General features: G+C 34.6%; 1 protein-coding gene across 1 annotated transcript in view; it reads right to left on the bottom strand.

Moving 5' to 3' along the window:
* Positions 1-7,073: 7,073 nt before the first annotated feature.
* Positions 7,074-17,939, bottom strand: part of LOC18425232 (proteasome subunit alpha type-7) — a 28,404-nt gene continuing 17,538 nt past the window's right edge. Inside the window, exons 3-4 of the mRNA XM_088873730.1 lie at positions 11,912-12,326; positions 7,074-7,414 (exon numbers count right to left, since the gene is read on the bottom strand). Coding sequence (XP_088729856.1) covers positions 7,256-7,414; positions 11,912-12,326 — 574 coding nt within the window. The 3' untranslated portion in view covers positions 7,074-7,255. The remainder of the gene's footprint in view (positions 7,415-11,911; positions 12,327-17,939) is intronic.

Genomic DNA, 17,939 nt, shown 5'->3' with positions numbered 1-17,939 from the left:
TCGCATTAGTCTGAAATTCGGAGGGTGTATACATCTTAGTGCGACTTGATGAAAAGAACACATGCCTAAAATTTCAGGTGATTTGGATTTGTAAAAAAAAAAATTAAAATTCAAACAGTACCAAACATCTGTGATAGTCAGATCGGTCCATATTTGATTTGGGTCGTTGAGCTCATTTTTTCTTATGAGCCCGTTGGCTTATAGGATCATTTTTCATATATATATATATATATATATATATATATATATATATGGGAGTGGATTCTGTACGTCCACTAGTTGACCACTACAGTAAACGCCAATGGCCTAGATTGAATTTAGGCCGATTTGACTGTCACGATCTCTTTTTGTGTTTGAATTTTTATTTTATTTTTATAAATCCAAATCACTTGAATTTTTAAGTGTATATTCTTATCATCAAGGCGCATCTAATAAAAATATAAAAAAATTAATCTGCAAAAACAAATTGACCAAAATACCTGCGAAACTTTATAGGGTATTTTGGTCAATTTTTTTCATGTAAAATATTTTTTTATATATTTTTCGAAGATTCACCTATTTTTTATGTACACACGTTCTAAATTTCAGATCAATCCAATTTGTAGAAAAAAAAATTAAAATTCAAATATTAATGGACATTCAGGATCGTAAGATCGGCCCACATTCAATCTGGATTTGGGCCGTTGATGTTTATTGTAACAGTACGGCCTTAGGCTGACAGGATCTTTTCTTTATATATATATATATATATATATATATATATATAAACTCTTACTCTTCCCAACGTCAATAGGCGAAAATGAACAATGATTTTGCCTATCCTCATCACTATCCAAATTTCATTGTACAGTCACAGTTGTTCGGTAGTGTTTTATTTATTTTTTATTTTTTATAAATCCAAATTACTTGAAATTTGGAACGTGTACATCTTAGTAAGGCGCATTTAATAAAAATATGAAAAGAATAATTCGTAAAATATAAATTAACCAAAATATCCCTTAAATATATATTATGCGAAAAATCTTCCCAACACTTATAGGCGAAAATGAATAGTGATTTCGCTTACCCTCATCACTGTCCAAAATTTATCGCGCTGCTACGATTGTCCAGCAGTGTTTTATTTTTCATTGTTTTTTACAAATCAAAATGACCTGAAATTTGGAGGGTATGCACATCTTATTGTGGTACATCAAATAAAAATATATAAAAAAATTATCCACAAAAAACAAATTGGCCAAAATACCTCCAAAACTTTGAGGAGGTATTTTGGTTAATTTTTTTCATGTAAAATATTTTTTTTTATATTTTTTGAAGATTCCCTTATTTTTGATGAATACATGCTTCAAATTTCAAATCATTCTGATTTGTAGAAAAGATAAATAAAAAAAATGAAACACTACAGAACAATCGTGACCGCGCGATGAACTTTAGACGGTGATGGGGGCTAGGCGAAATCACTGTTCATTTTCGCCTATAAGCGTTGCGTAGTGTTATATATATATATATATATATATATATATATATATATATATATATATATATATATATATATATATATATATATATATATATATATATATATATATATATATATGAAGATAATATAAAACGCCTAGGGGAGTGATTTCGTTTACCATCATCACCACTTAAACTTCATTACACAGTCATAGTTGTCTAGTAGTGTTATATATATGAAGATACTACAAAATACCTAAGGGAGCGATTTCGTTTACCATCATCACCACTCAAACTTCATTGCATGGTCATAGTTGTCTAGTAGTGTTTTAATTTTCATTTTCTTTTACTAATCGGTATGATCTGAAATTTAAAACGTGTGTACATCTTAGTGAGGCGCACCTAATAAAAATCTGAAAAAAATAATTTGTAAAATATAAATGGATCAAAATACCCTTGTAAATTTATGGAGGTATTTTGGTCATTTTATATTTTTCGGATTATTTGTTTCATATTTTTATGAGGTACGTCTCACTGAGATGTACACACTCTCCAAATTTTACGTAATTTGGATTTGTAGAAAACAAATAAAAAATAAAACTCTACCAGATAATTGTAACCATGCGATGAACTTCAGATGTTGATGAGGTTAAACGAAATCATTGTTCATTTTCGCCTATAAGTGTTGGGAAGCGTTTTCCACACATACAATGATTTCATACAACCGTTGTATAGTAATATGATGCAACAACCTTAAAAAAGCGATTTTATGGGCCTTTGTTTCATCCAAATTTTGAGATATACCCTAAAGAAAATTTTGAAAACATAATCTAGAAAGTTTTTTTTTTAGTCTAATTAATATAGGCCGCTCATTTTGGTGAGATGCTTAGATTTAGGCCTTAAAAGGATTTTTTCATTTTCAATTTTTTTGGATGGCTTTATTATCATTAGATAAACAATGTTAAAAAATAAACAAAATGATTTTGAGTTTATAAAGTTTAAGATCTTGAAATTCACAAAATGAATGGTCTAGATTCGTTTTTTAGAGGAGAGTCATTTTAACCGGGTTCAAATTGAACTTTTTTTTGTAGGGGATTGATTATTGAGATAAAAAGAGTGTATGTACACAATTTAGGGTCATACAAATACCACAAACATGGTTTCCTAGAAGTGTCGTTGCATTATACTGTGATACAACCGTGGCCTTAGATGATTGCTCTAAAGATAGAGAGTGTTTTAGCTCTAAAGATACAACCGTGGCCTTAGATCATTGTATTGTGACGGTCTAGAAAATGCATTACAAGATGCACTATTTCCAAAACTATAAATCGATTTTTCTCATGTCTATGCATCTTGAGGTCGAAATGATCGATTTGAGGATTTTTGGGCATTGAAACAAATTCTTTTTAGTGAATTTTTGATGTGTGCCCTAATTGGATTGTTTCTAGGCCTCAACTTTATATAAACGTTTCCATATATATGATAAAAACCAAGGTTTGGATAAAATAAAATGGAAAGAAGATTTACACAGTTCAGCAAATTGCTACATCATAGAACATTCTTCTACTCATCAGAAAACACCATACAAGTGTATAAAGAACACAACAGTTCAACGATTCAAAAAGCAAACCATCCGATGCCACCTAAATGGCCGAGAAGGCATGGGCGTATCGCTCAGGCCTAGGCGGCCAAATTGGGGAGCCGAGCGTAGGACGTACGGAACCCTAGGTAGGCGCCCAGCCTTGGGCGATCGCCCAAGGGCGGAAATTAAATTTTTTTTTAACTTGTATTGACTTTTTTAAAAATATAAAGGGTTTGAATGATAGGTTTTAGGTTCATTTCAAACCTAAACCCACAAGAACCTATTTTAGAGAGAAAAAACTCAAGAAAACTAAATTTTGTGACTTTCATTGGATCAAAGTGCTTCTCAAAGTTACGAAAAACATTCAGTTTAGGGGATTTATAATCCTAATAGAGAGTGTTTTTTATTATTTTAGCACCGAAAACATCTCAGAAGTGGAAGTTTAGAGTTCGAGCAATCAAAATAAGTGTAAATTTTTATTTTTTAGATTGCTTGTTTTATTTTGAGATATCTTCTTCAAGATCTAGTTAAAATGGAAATTCAAGTTGAAAATATGGATATAACCCGAATCCAAATTTTGTGAAAAAGATTCGAAAGGGGAAATAAACTGGTTTAAGAAACATATTGCTGGTATTAAAGGGTATGTTGCCCATTGTAAAAATGTTTCTGAAGCTATCAGATATGAAATTAAGCAATATGTGAGCTTTGTAAAACAAAACCAGGAACAAAATCATTGTCATTTGAATAGATCTATTTCTGTTACTGATCCGGGTTGGAATTATGGTTATAACCCAAAACCAAATAATAAAAATTGCATAAGGTGTAATTTTTGTGAAAAAGATACCAATGGGGATATTAACCTATTCAATAAATACATTGTTGGTATTAAAGAGAATGTTGCTTATTGTAAAAAAGTTCTTGAAGTTATTCGGGATGAGATTAAACAATTTCTGAATTTAACAGAACCAGAAAATGATGAAAATGAGCCTTATTTTATAGAAATATCTTCTCTAGGTTCTTCTAGAAGTTGGTGATCCGGATTGGAAGTATGGTTATAACCTGAATCCGAATGACAAAAATCGTATTAAATATAATTATTGTGTAAATGATACTAATGAGGGCATTTACCGGTCTAAGAAACACGTTGCCGGTATTAAAGAGGATGTTGCCCTGTGAAAAAATGTTCTTGAGGCTACCAGGGAAGAAATTATACAATATTTGAGTTCAGGGAAGCACAAAAAGATAGAAAATGGTAGCACAGCCAAGACTCTTATGGCCTCATCTGCACATATTAGTAAGAGGGAAGTAGAATAAAAGGAAGAAGAGGCAGATTCAAAAGAAACAATAGAGGAAGACGAGCATTATATTGAAGCGGGAGATGACTCTGACGATGATGACCTCGATTCTAATGCATATGATGAAGCTGACCCTATTCTTTCTGATGATAATGATGATGATTGAAGACTCTTGGTGTTGAATATTGATTGTTGATTGTTGTGTTGAGTGTTGACTATTGTGTCTGTATATTTTCTTAATTTATGTATATTTTCTTTTTCTTATTTTTAGTTTCTACTTTCTAGTTTCTAGTTCTACTATCTACCTTTTGTGTGTACAGTCTACAATGTATCAAACTATCAGTGTATACTTGTATGATTTTACTGTTTTTGCATTGTATGAATGTGGATTATAGTTCTATGGATTATCAAAATACTGGGCTTATGATTGTAGTTTTTTTTTTTTTTTCAGTAGGGCCGTCTAGGTTTTGAGCTGTCGCGTAAGCGCTGGGTGGCCTAGACCCCCATGGCCACCTAGACTCCCCCTAACACTTTTTGAAACGTTGCAAAGTTTACAAGCTCTCCATCGCAAGCCCTAAATCATAGTTTTTCTCTCACTAGAACACCCACCCAAAGAACTACAAAAACTCATCTTCCCTATAATTTAAATACAAATGTGGGGCTAACCCATGAGCTACCTCCTCTAGGATGCAATGAGCCAAGCTCGAGCAGTATTTGTTAAACTCGATATGCCAAGCCAAGCCAAGCTGAACCAGCCAATAAACATGCCAAGCTCAACCGTTTTGACATGCTAAGCTAGAGGTCTTGAGCTTGTTTAATAAGCTATTTATACACTATACATTATGTATTATATCAAAATAATATACTACATACTAAATAATATATGTGATTGTATACAATGAGACCATTTACCTTTCATATATCGAGATCATAATTACTTACAACCATCCAATGTAAAATCTGATATAGCTTGGATGTGTCACAAAGTTCGAAATATTTTTTTTTGGACTTTGAACTTGGTCAATAAAATAACCCCAACTACCTAATATCACATCCAGTGGTCAAGATCAATTGTGACCACCTTGTACCAAACATAAATAATCTCATTATATACTTGCCTATAATATTTTGACCTCACTTCAAATAGGAAACTAAAGGTATTTTATTCATGATATAAATATTTGAGAATGGTTTCTATGCTTCCCCTACAACATAGAAGTTCTATCCTCCCCCTACCATCCAACCGTCCAATTTTGATCAAGAGAGCCACTCACCGTTTGATCTTAGATCCGACGTCTCAAAATATTTTATTTTTAGTTTTTTTTTATACAAATTGTATGAATATAAAAGTTGGTACGTGTCATCTTCTCATTGGGGCGCACCTATAAAAATTATTAAAAATGATTTTTCGATAAAATATAATGATTAAAATACCCCTTGAAACTTTCAAGGGTATTTTGGTTATTTTATTTTATTGACAATATTTGTTTTATATTTTTCAGTAGTGCGAGTTTAATAGAGGAATGGACGTCCAAAATTTGGTGTCAAAATAGTTTATAGAAAATTTTTTAAAATAAACTAGTGTAAAGTCGTGACATTGTGATTGGGGCAATCTTAACCCTCCATTCAGAATGGACGTTTCGATAAAAGGGAGGATAGAACTTCTATGTTGTAAGGAAAACATGGAAAGCTTGCCCTATATATTTAAACATGGAATGACACCATTTACCTTTGGTACAAGGTGGTCACATTAATCTTAACTATTAGATGCGAAATTAAGTAGCTACAATTATTCCATTAACCAACTCAAGACTAAAAAAAAAAATTCTCGAGCATTGTGACACATCCAACCTTTTAAATTTTACATAAGATAGTTGTAAATAATTATGACCACCTCGTATCACAGGTAAATGACCTCATTATAAACCATCCCATATCTATGGAGTACATTGCCTCAGTTCATAATGTGTTCTTGGCTAGGTTAAGATTCCTTAGCTAAACTCACGCTTGGTGGCTCAGATTCGAGTCAAGTTCAAGTTGGTCTTCCATCCATGCAAGGAAATAAATATACGATATGCTCGTAACACGAACTATATAGTCTTTATTGGCTGTGGAATGGTGTTATAATGCTCACAAAATGATGGGGTTTCTGTGTTTCTTAAATGACGATTATTTCCAAATTTCATCATGGAGACGGACTTTAAACTTAAATTTCATGGGTCAATAATCTCAGCCACAAAGATCACGAATCTGGAAGAAAAAAAATGTAAATAACTATTTTATACTTTATTTTTGGACCACTCACTTAATTCTTTGCAAATCATCAGACCTGCACCATTCCTTTGAACTATAAAAATTATGATTCAAAGCAAAAATACATCTAAAATAAGTTTGCGTTTTAAATCATAAACCATCTCTTAAAGCCCAATTTTTTGGAAGGAGACCACATTTGAATAAACCAGCATTTACACTTTTCCCTTCACATAAAGGCAATCATCATGCTGTCTTAATCGTCCCACTAAATGGTGCAATGTCATCTAGACCAATCTAACCAGATCAGACTGTGCACTCCCCCCTCAAATGTAACCGATCCACAGAATGCGAGTACAGAAAGTGCATGCACACAGTGGGTGCATGAGAACACCATGCTGTAATATTATTTGGGGTAGGGCACTAGTAATATTATTTGAAACAAGTTGAGAATTCCTGAGTGCAAACTTTTGAAGTTTCGTGACAGGATGTTGAATATGAAGGGGCATGGATTCATACCAAAGTATCTTACTGTTAACTTAATGTCTCCAATTACACTTTTCAGGTACCCCAACTCCAGCAAACGAAAGCAATTGTTAGTTAGAAAGGAAATCGAAACACCTAAAAAGGCAATCACCACAATACAGTATTAAGACAAGGGAACAAAATTCCGTTAGGTATCTTTTGGGGGCCCCTTCTTGGCAGCCTCAGCAGCTGCTTTCTCCTCTTCAATTTCTGAAACAATAGCATCAATTTTTGATTCCTCAAGTTGGCACAGTCCCTTTTTGGTCATCACTGCAATCTCTATGTTTTTACCCCCACTTTCAACAACCTGAGGATCAACATATGCCAGTCAAAAATTATGAGATGAATATCAACGTGATATGGTGCATCTTCAAATTAGTATAGCAATGGAACGAGTCAATCAGCAACATACCAGAAGGTTAATTTCGATCATGATCAGAGACCAAGTTTTATATGAAAAATAACATACAACCAAACATGAAAAGGAAACACAGAAATTTATAGAACCACACAAAATTTAATATTCACATAAAATGACTACTATATGCAGTGTGTGCATGTGTGTGTGTGTGTGAGAGAGAGGACTTATATCAGGTAAAAATGACTCACAAGCTAAATAGTACCTACCATTTTTCCCCCCATAAATTACCTTGGCACAGGCCCATCCTGGCCCTTACCTCAGGCATAGTTACCCGGACCTCAAGCCACATTTTGTGGCCCAGACCCTAGTTTCTTAGGGCCTGCATGACCCGGCAGGGCCACCTGGCCCATTGCCACCCTTATACCACAAAAAAATAAAAATAAAAATAAAGTAAAATAAAAATACGTGTAGCATGTAAGGGTCAAATAGAAGAGCCATGACAATTGTCAATTCCACTTCGCCCCTTTCACTCATTTAATGTTGCTAATCACTTCTCTTCTTTAATCCTAGTAGTACATCCTGTAAATAGCCATGTCACTCCTCATGAGTCATGACACCTCTAGCAACAAATGAGCATCACAGTCCATGATTTTTACAGCTACATCAAGCATAAACAGAACTAGGTTGTTCCCTAAAAGCGACATGCTGCAACGCTGCCCGGTTGTTGTGATAAGTATGCAAGGGTTCCCATGCCATTTTGGATGAGCGTGGGCGAAGAAGCTAGTCCAAGAGAATAGGATTCGTCTAGCCAAATGGAATGTAGGAACTCTATCAGATAAGAGTATAAAGTTGGTGGATACAATGAATGCAAGGAGCATTAACAAAACTTGTTTATAAGAAATCAAGTGGAAAAGAGCAAAACCTAAGGAAATTGATGAATAACTTTGATATATAGGAAAAGATAATAACAAAAATAGTGTAGCTATAATGATTGACAAAGATTTAAAGGATAAAGTAGTAGACGCTAAAAGAGTAGGTGATAGGCTCTTATTAATTAAACTTAGGAGATAAATTAATGAAATTAGTGCTTATGCAGCACAGGTAGAATTAGATGATAGAATTAAAATGCAATTCGAGGAAGGCATGGATGGATTAGTCCAAGGAAATACCAAATGGAGAGAGGACTCTTTTAGGAGGGGAATTACATGGTCAAGTAGGAAAAAATAGTAGAGAATATGAAAGTGTATATGGTGGACGTGAATTTGGAGAAAGAAATGAGGGAGGTGATGCTATTCTTGATTTTTCTATGGTTTACGATCAAATAATAGCAAACACATGTTTTAAAAAGTTCAATGAAAATTTAATAACTTACAAAAGTGGATCATATAAAAATCAATAGCTTTTTTCTAGTTAATAACGCAGAACAAGCATCATGCAAAGATTGTAAGGTTATCCAACGAGAGTTTGATCACGCAACATAGGTTCACGGTTATGGATGTATGCATTAAGACATGGAAGAGGAGTAACATTAATGGCTGTATAAGAACTAGATGGTGGAACTTAAAAAGGGAATAAAATTTTGAGGATCGAAGTTAATGTTCCGAGAAATGAGATGGGTGATTGTATTAAGAAAGTGGCAAAACAAGTTTTACGAGAACCTAGAGGGAAAAGAATTTCAGATAAGTAAACTTGGTGGTAGAATAATGAGGTTCAAAAGGCTATTAGTGAAAAGCAATCATATTACAAAGCTTGGCAAGGGATAGAAATTATTTACAAGAATATAGAAATGGCAAAAGGAATGCTAAAAGAATAATAAAGCTAGCTTATGGCATATGATGATATATACAATAAATTGGGGACAACATAAGGTAAAATGAGAGGAAAGTGTAGGGACATAAATCATGTTAAATGCGTAATCAAAGGGTGTTGGTGAACATGACGAGGTCAATGAAAGGTGGAGAATCTATTTTCAGAAATTCTTAAATGACAACTACTCTGAGAGCTCAGCGTTATGAGAAACCATTGACATAAATGAGGCTAGAGGTCATAAATACTTTTATAGGATTAAGATATCTGAAGCGAAAGAGGTTTTACAAAAGATGAAGATAGGATATGCTTTAGTACCATATGGTAAACTAACAGATGTTTGGAAGTGCATGGGAGAGATCGGCATTTCTGGTTAACCAAATTGTTTAACAAGATTTTAAGAATAAAGAAAATATCAGATGAATGGAGGAAAAGTATTTTAGTAACTATTTACAAGAACAAATGAGATATACAGAATTGTACGAACTATCAAGAAATAAAACTTATGAGCCACACTATAAACTACAGGAGAGAGCGACTAAGGAACGACAAAGATATGAAACAAGCATATCAGAAAATCAATTTGAATTTATTACTTGGGAAATCAATCATTGAAGCTATTTTCCTACTTTGGCAATTGATTTAGATGTTTAAGACGAAGAGAAAAGACCTCAGATGGTCATTATGGATTCAAAGAAAGCACACGAAAAGGATACCTAGAGCGATATTTTGTGAGTGTTGGAAAAGGAAGGAATCTCAAAAGGATATATTTATATGGTGGAGAGCCAACTAATATGAGGAAAACTAGTAGAGAGACAAGTGAGCTATAAGTAGCAATAGGTCTACATCAGGGGTCAATGTTGAGCCCATACTTCTTTGCTTTAATTATGGACAAGTTAACTAGGCATCTACAAGATGAGGTCCCGAGGTGTATTTTGTTGTGAATGACATAATTTTGATTGTTGAGATTAGAAATGGCGTAAACACAAAGTTCAAAACTCTGGAGGGATGCTTTAGAATATAAAGAATATATAAAATGTAAGTTTAATAATAATAGGAGTAGAAATGAGGAATTAATTAAGATTGATGGCTGGAAAGTACCTAAAAGCGATTATTTTTTATGTCATGGGTCGATAATCCATGAGAAAGATTGAGGAAGAGGTTGCTTATAGAATTAATGTTGGATGAACACACTGGAGATGTGTTTCTAGAGTCTTACGTGATCATCTCCTACTATGAAATTGAATGTAAACTTCTATAAAATACAACTAGCCATGCTTTATGGGATAGAATGCTGGATAGAATGCTGGACATTAAAGAAACAACATATCTATAGAATGAGTGCAGTTGCGATGAGGATGTCAACATGGATGAGTAGCAAAACAAAGAATGATAGAATTCATAATGAATACATTCAAGGGAACTTAAGGGTAACTCCAATAGGTGATAAAATGAGGAAAAGTAGACTTAGGTGGTCTAGTTATGTGCAGCGTCAACCTAAAATAGCACCAGTTATGAGAGGTGATTTGGTTCAAATAGAAGGCTCTAAGAGGGAGGGGGAAGGCCCCAAAAAACATTGTATATTAGTAAGAAAAAATATGGTGAATGGCAGAACTAGATTCGTGTAGCCAACCTTAAATAGTTGGGATAAAGCTCAGATGATGATGATGATCAAGCACAAGCAAGAAGTAACAATAATTACACAAATAGTCCAATCATCTTTACAACATCTACTAAAGCAATGAAAAGAAACAACTTACATAAAGATAAGCCTTGTTAAAAACAGCTATTGAAGCAATCAAAAGAAACAAGTTGCATAAAGATATGCCTTATCACAAACTTACATAAATATATGAATGTTGTTTAATATCACTTGGAAAATTGCTTTGTGGACTAGGCAATTTTTGCCAAGACAGATAGTAATGCCTTGATTTCTGAAGAAGATGCATTTCTCCATAAAAATCAATTTTTATTAAGGCATTCAACATCATCATCAAATGACAGAAAATCAGCAAATCAAATGCCAATGATAAACAATAACAAACACAACATCCACCTGTTAAATTGAGCAAAATATGTATCATTATATCACCCCCAAACAAGCGCAGCAAAATACAAGGAATACCATGAAATGCCACATGCTTGCCCAGCACATTGTATTATTAATTACGACATGTCTATGAAATAGAGTTTCCTGACAATGTTGAAGATCAGTCATGAATTTCGCCAAAAGAAAAGATGGTTCAACTCGAATTAGTGAGTTTCTGAAGCTGATCACAATATTATCAAACAAATCTATAATACGAAGTGTTCACAAGTGGTCCCTGGAAATCATGTTTCTTGTGAACAAGTGATGCAGCCCAGACATCAATGCCATTCACATAGAGATGTCTAAAGAGATGTCTAAAGTTTAAACATCGGCTATCCTCCAAAGAATCCATACAAAAAAGGAAGGACTGACCATTTACTAATAACCCAATGAAGAGTGGCTGGAATACTGCACACTGACAAAGTTTTAACAACAAAAGACTATCATGTGGTCTTTATACAAGAATATTCAACAGTTACTTCCAAAAAAATATGCAAAATATGATAAGGACATGTTAAACATATCAAAAGGTAAAGACAGCAGCTTACTTCAAGAAGCGCACGAATGGCCAGTTTGATAGTTTCATGCCCTGAAGTTTCCTTGTAATTTTTCTCCAGAAACTCTCTCATTGAATTTGAGTTTCTCCCGGTTGCATTAGCTTTCCAGGCAGAAAATGTTCCTGAAGGATCTGTCTGATATAGCGAAGGAACACCAGTATGCGGGTCAAAACCCACAATTAAAGTTGAAAGTCCAAATGGTCTCACACCACCACTTTGAGTATACTTCTGCTGAAGACCGGCAATATAACGTGTTATGTATTCAACAGTTACAGGATCCTCAACAGTAAGCCTGTGACTTTGGCATTCAATGCGTGCCCTATTGATCAAAACCCGTGCATCTGCTTTCAGTCCAGCACAGGCCAATGCAATGTGGTTATCGAGACTGACTATCTTCCGAACAGATCTGCACAAACGCAAAGCTAAAAGTCATCAGTGCACAAGACTTCTATCATTCCCCGCTCCCAAAAATAAAGATATATTGGAGTCTAGAATCTCAATTTTACTCTAAAATATTATTCAACAAGAACTCCCTATGGTAGCTTCGCACATGAGAAAAGACAAGAACCACAGCACGACAAATTTGGCAGAACTCAAACATCAAACAATGTGAATTATGCACAAATAAAAAATAGCGTACACACATCCATGTGTGTATGCATCCACCTGCTTAACATACCTATGTACATAGCAGTTATTTACATGCATGCCACCAATGTTCAAACCTAAGCCTAGGCATTTTAGGGGCCTGGCTGCCTAAGCAGCCCCACGCCCACCTGCCCAGGAACAGGGACGAGTAGAGACTATTCACATAAGAATTAAGATATAAGTTATAAGAATAAATTTATTAATTAATATCCATAAGATTTGGTTTTGGATATCAAATATTCACAAAATATCAATTTCATCCAAAGTTTATGACTATTCACAAAATATAAGTCCAAATTGGTAAATGTTTCATCTACAAATATGTAAAAATATCAAGAAGGTAAAACAAAACTAATAGGATATCAAAACATCACATATTGTAGAAAATAAGAACCAATTATTCATGAGTTCGATATAGGACCAATTTTATCGTCCAAACAAGTTAATAATCAATTAATCACAAAAAAAAAAATCAATCTCAACTACAAATACATAATTATATCATAAAAGGAAACAAAAGTTTAAAAAATCAAATAATTCAAAACATTATACGTTGTAGCAAAAAAAATCAAAACGCTTCTTCAAATACCATAATGGAATACTGCTCTAAAAATAGCAAAATGAAAACAATGTCGGCCCAAACCTCATCTATTTATCACCAAAAGTCTTCACTATTGACCACTACAAGCTCCAAAAACTACCACAAAGCATTGCCTTTGATTTCGGAGGAAGTCGAAAAAATCGAAAATTTATCGACCTTTGGATAAATCATAAAATCGAGGTTTTTTGAGAGTTTTTATCTCTCTAGATGGCATGGATTTGTTTTGGGGGTTTAGAATGTCCCTCAGAACCATAGTTACTTGGATCGGAAAAGTGAGGAGTTCTAGGAACGAGAATGAGAACAGGAACGGGAGCACGGAGCGAGTTTATCTCGAAGTTCCCTAGACAACAAAGCAAGCACCGTACATGGTTTGGGGAAGGGAACGAGTTCCATGACTTATAAGGAGTGCAATTCTATATGGACGGGAGCGGGTTCCATACCATAAGGGATGTGCCGTTCCTAGGATCAGGGTTTTCGGAGTTCATTATCTCAAGTATATTGTAAACTTGGAGCGAGTTCCATTTTTTGGTATGCTAATAATGGGCTCTTGGGTGGATAGAGGGAGTGGGCGAGAGAGCGAGGGGAACAGATAGAGGACTAAAGTGCTATAAGTTATGCATCTTTTCTACCAACGTTGTGCTCTAATCAACCCTAATGCCCAAGAATGTGATCCCAAACATGAATATGAAGACATGGTTGCATTTTTTTTTGTTTTCCCTTCTTTGATTAACTTTAGAAGATTGGCGAGAAAAGTAATTGAGTGTTTACGATGGTGTGAGTGCCTAGTGTTTGAGGCTGCAGGTCCTTTAACATTATTTGGATTCATTTTCTTTACACACAAACAGTATACATGCCACAACCAATGGCCATCCACCCACTATCACCCTTTCATATCTCACCTAAGCTGATAAACGTCCACATAACGATGGTACACAAACACAACATGATCAGTTCAGTATTACAATACAATTATGATTTACAATGTGCAACCCATTCCGACTGTACTTGGAGACTTCTACATAATATTACATTATTTCGTTAGAAATGCACTATTAACTGCTTGTGCAACGCATTAACAGATTGTGTAACACATCTTTTTTACCGTAATGAAGTGTATTGATCGTGACCCCACTTCACAATAAAATTGTAAGGCTAACTTTTGAACCTCCTTCCAATCGTGTCCCTACTCTAGTTGCCTTTCTTTAAAAGTGGACAAAAATATCATTGCAAAATGCATGCATCGTAGAAAAATTGAGGACAATAGAATACTATACACGAACAAAAAAAACTTTATAGGTGCACCTCACTCCCATGGTATAAGATACTTGATTCTTGGTATGATGGAATCGTGGTTCCGAATGATATTGGGGCCATGATCTTGGGCATGTGGATCTGGATCCCGCTTGCTAGGGACCTTGTTCCCAAATAATAGGAATCGAATTTTCATAACTCCAGATACGAGATCTGAATAAGCAAGGAAGTGCTTGGAATTGAGATCCGGTCACTCAGAGCGCGGGATCGAGATTCCAGGGCGGAAGCAGACCCCAAGATGGGCGCTCCCGATAACTATGCCCACCCTTTTGGTTGGGGGGGTGGGGGTGTTACTATTTTGACCATAACCGAGGGAATTGTTCTGGCCTCAGCAACCTGCATCGAGGCGGACCTAGGCAGCCGCTTTGACTGTAGCTCCTTGCCGGTGCCTAGACGCAAGCAGTGTAGGTGCCCCATCTAGGTTCCACCTAGGTGTTCTAGGCGATTGGCTGCCTAGGTGGCTGGGTGACTGAATATTCGAACACTGCATGCCACACACCTTATGTGGCCCATCAATAAATATAACATGATTTATGCCAAATGTTCCATGTTGTCATTTACAGCATCCAATGGTAAGGTCTGGAAAGGGGTATTTGCTTCTAAAGAGTGTGAACCATGTTTGCCTACTCCACACAGCCACCAACAGCAGCAGCTCTTCAGAGAGAAGAACTAGCTAATTGAACATACAAAATACATGTTAGAGCAATTTTGTGACTGGAGCCGCTCCACAGGGCATCCGCATAAAACACCTTACAGTAGTTTCGCGCTCATGCGAAAAAATAGTGATTACCATATATCCGGGGCCACACCAAACACCCACAGTACAATGTTGTGGCATACATGATCCATTCAAACACACCCTTAGTGAATAATGAAATGACCTAATTTGTCTGACTCAAGTGTACAAATTGAAGTTCAACTTGACCATGAAACATCTAGTTTCAAATTTAACAAATCTACAGGACAAAAGACATACACATACACAAATATATGCAGATAAAGATACATAACATCAGTGTTTAAAAAAGCGCTAAGCGGCACCCAAGCAGCTGTGGGGGTTTGGGCCGTCCAGCGCCTAGGCAGGCAACTAGAACCTGGGCAGCCCGTTTCAAAAAAAAAAAAGATCGAAGTCGAGAAGAGAGCTTTGATAATCCATAAGACCAGAATCCATATTTTCATACAACGCTAAAACAGTAAAACCATACAAGCATACACTGATAGTCTAATAATACATTGTAGACTGTACACATAAAAGTTAGATAGTTGAACTAGAAAGTAGAAAGTAGAAACTAAAAACTAAAAATAAGAAAAAGAAATATACAGAAATTCGAAAAATATACAGACTAGGACACAATAGTCAACATTCAACAGTCAACACTAAGAGTCTTCAGTCATCATCATCATCATCAAAAGGAATAGGATAAGCCCCATCATATGCATAAGATTCGAGGCCATCATCATCAGAGTCATCTCCCTCTTCAATATAACGCTCGTCCTCCTCAATTTATTTTGAATCAGCATCTTCCTCCTCCTCTTCTTCTACCTCCCTCTTACTAGTATGTGCAGATTAAGCCTTAGGAGACTTGGCTACTCTACCCTTTTCTATCTTTTTGTGCTTCCTTAAACTCAGATATTGTATAAACTCCTCCTTGGTAGCCTCGGGAAAATTTTTACATGGGGCAACATCCCCCTTAATACCGACAAGGTGTTTCTTAAACCGGTAAATGCCCCTGTTAGTATCATTTCTATAATAATTACATTTAATACGATTTTTGTCATTCGGATTCGGGTTATAACCATACTTCCAACCTGGATCACCACTTCTAGAAGAACATGAAGAAGATATTTCCATAGAACAAGACTCATTTTCTGGTTCTTTTAAATTCATAAATTGTCTAATCTCATCCCGAATAGCTTCGGAAACCTTTTTAGAAGAAGCAACATCCCCTTTAATTCCGGTAAGGTGTTTCTTGAATCAGTTAATACCCCATTGGTATCTTTTTCACAAAAATTACACCTTATACATTTTTTATCGTTTGGTTTTGGGTTATAACCAATGGTTTAAAAATCACGGAGTCAACCCGGACTCAGGCAATTCTATACAGGAATCGGTTACCCCATGTCGATTCTAACTCAAAACAGAAAACCGCCCTTGTTTACAAAGGAACCGGACGAGTCAGGCGATGACGTCGCGACAGGCTTAATGACGTCGCAGAACGAGCGAGTCAGACATCGCCACATGTGGCAGATTGTCCGCCTTCATCAAGCACACGACGGAAAGTGGTACCAAGGATTCTTTTATTGACGTCAAACTTCTTTAGGCTTTCCGATGTAGGATTTTAGTTATTCAGGCTAGAAAACGTAATACGATACATCTTTTTATCATGAAAGGTAAGACAGCTAGTGGTGCGCGTAGTCGGTTATCACGCTGCTTTCCCTTTCAAGAGGATCCTAATTCGAACTTGGGCAGCCACCATCGTTTTAGTTTTTTGTCAAAAAAAACAAGGTTAGGTTTTGTCAAAAAATAAAACAAAAGTTACCTTGACAAAAAAATAGGAGTTATGAAAAATAAATAAAAATTACCTGGACAAAAAAATAAATTTTTGGAAAAAAATAAAAATTACTTTGACAAAAAAATAAAAGTTACCTTGAAAAAAAAAGGTTACCTTGACAAGAAAATAAAAATTATGACAAAAAAAAAAAAGTTACATCGACAAAAAAATAACAGTTATGACAAAAGAAAATAAAAGTTACCTTGACAAAAAATAATTTTTGGTCAAAAAAAATAAAAGTTAACTTGACAAAAAAATAAAAGCTATGACAAATAAAATAAAATTTACCTTGACAAAAAAAAAGAAGGTATGACAAAAAAAGATAAAAATTACCTTGACAAAAAAATAAATTTTTGTCAAAAACCAAAATACAAGTTACCTTGAGAAAAAATAAAAGTTACCTTGGAAAAAAATTAATTTTTTGTTAAAAAAATAAAAGTTACCTTTATTTTTGTTATTATTTTTGTTATTACTTCTTGTTATTATTTTTTTCAAGGCAATTTTTATTTTTTTGTCATAACTTTTAATTTTTTGTCAAGGTAAATTTTATTTTTTTGTCATAACTTTTTTTTGTCAAGGTAAGTTTTATTTTTAGTTTTTGACAAAAACATATTTTTTTGTCAAGGTAACTTTTATTTTTTTGTCAAGGTAACTGTTTTTGTCAACGTAACTTTTATTTTATTTTTTGTCAAGGTAGCTTTTATTTTATTTTTTCAAGGTAACTTTTATTTTTGTCATAACTTTTATTTTTTTGTCATGGTAACTTTTTTTTTTTGACAAAAAATTAAAAAAGATAGTGGTTGCCGAGGTTTGAACTAGGAACCTCTTGAGAAGAAAAGGGACGTGATAACCGATTACACCATGTACCAGTAATTGTCTTACTTTTTATAGTAAAAAGATATATTAT

This window comes from Amborella trichopoda, chromosome 1 (genome assembly GCF_054954075.1).
Source record: "Amborella trichopoda isolate Santa Cruz 75 chromosome 1, AtrichopodaSantaCruz75HAP2 v2.0, whole genome shotgun sequence".
In the NCBI taxonomy this organism is placed as follows: Eukaryota; Viridiplantae; Streptophyta; class Magnoliopsida; order Amborellales; family Amborellaceae; genus Amborella; species Amborella trichopoda.
Note: the sequence above shows the minus strand (reverse complement) of the source record. Positions and strands in the feature narration are given on the sequence as shown.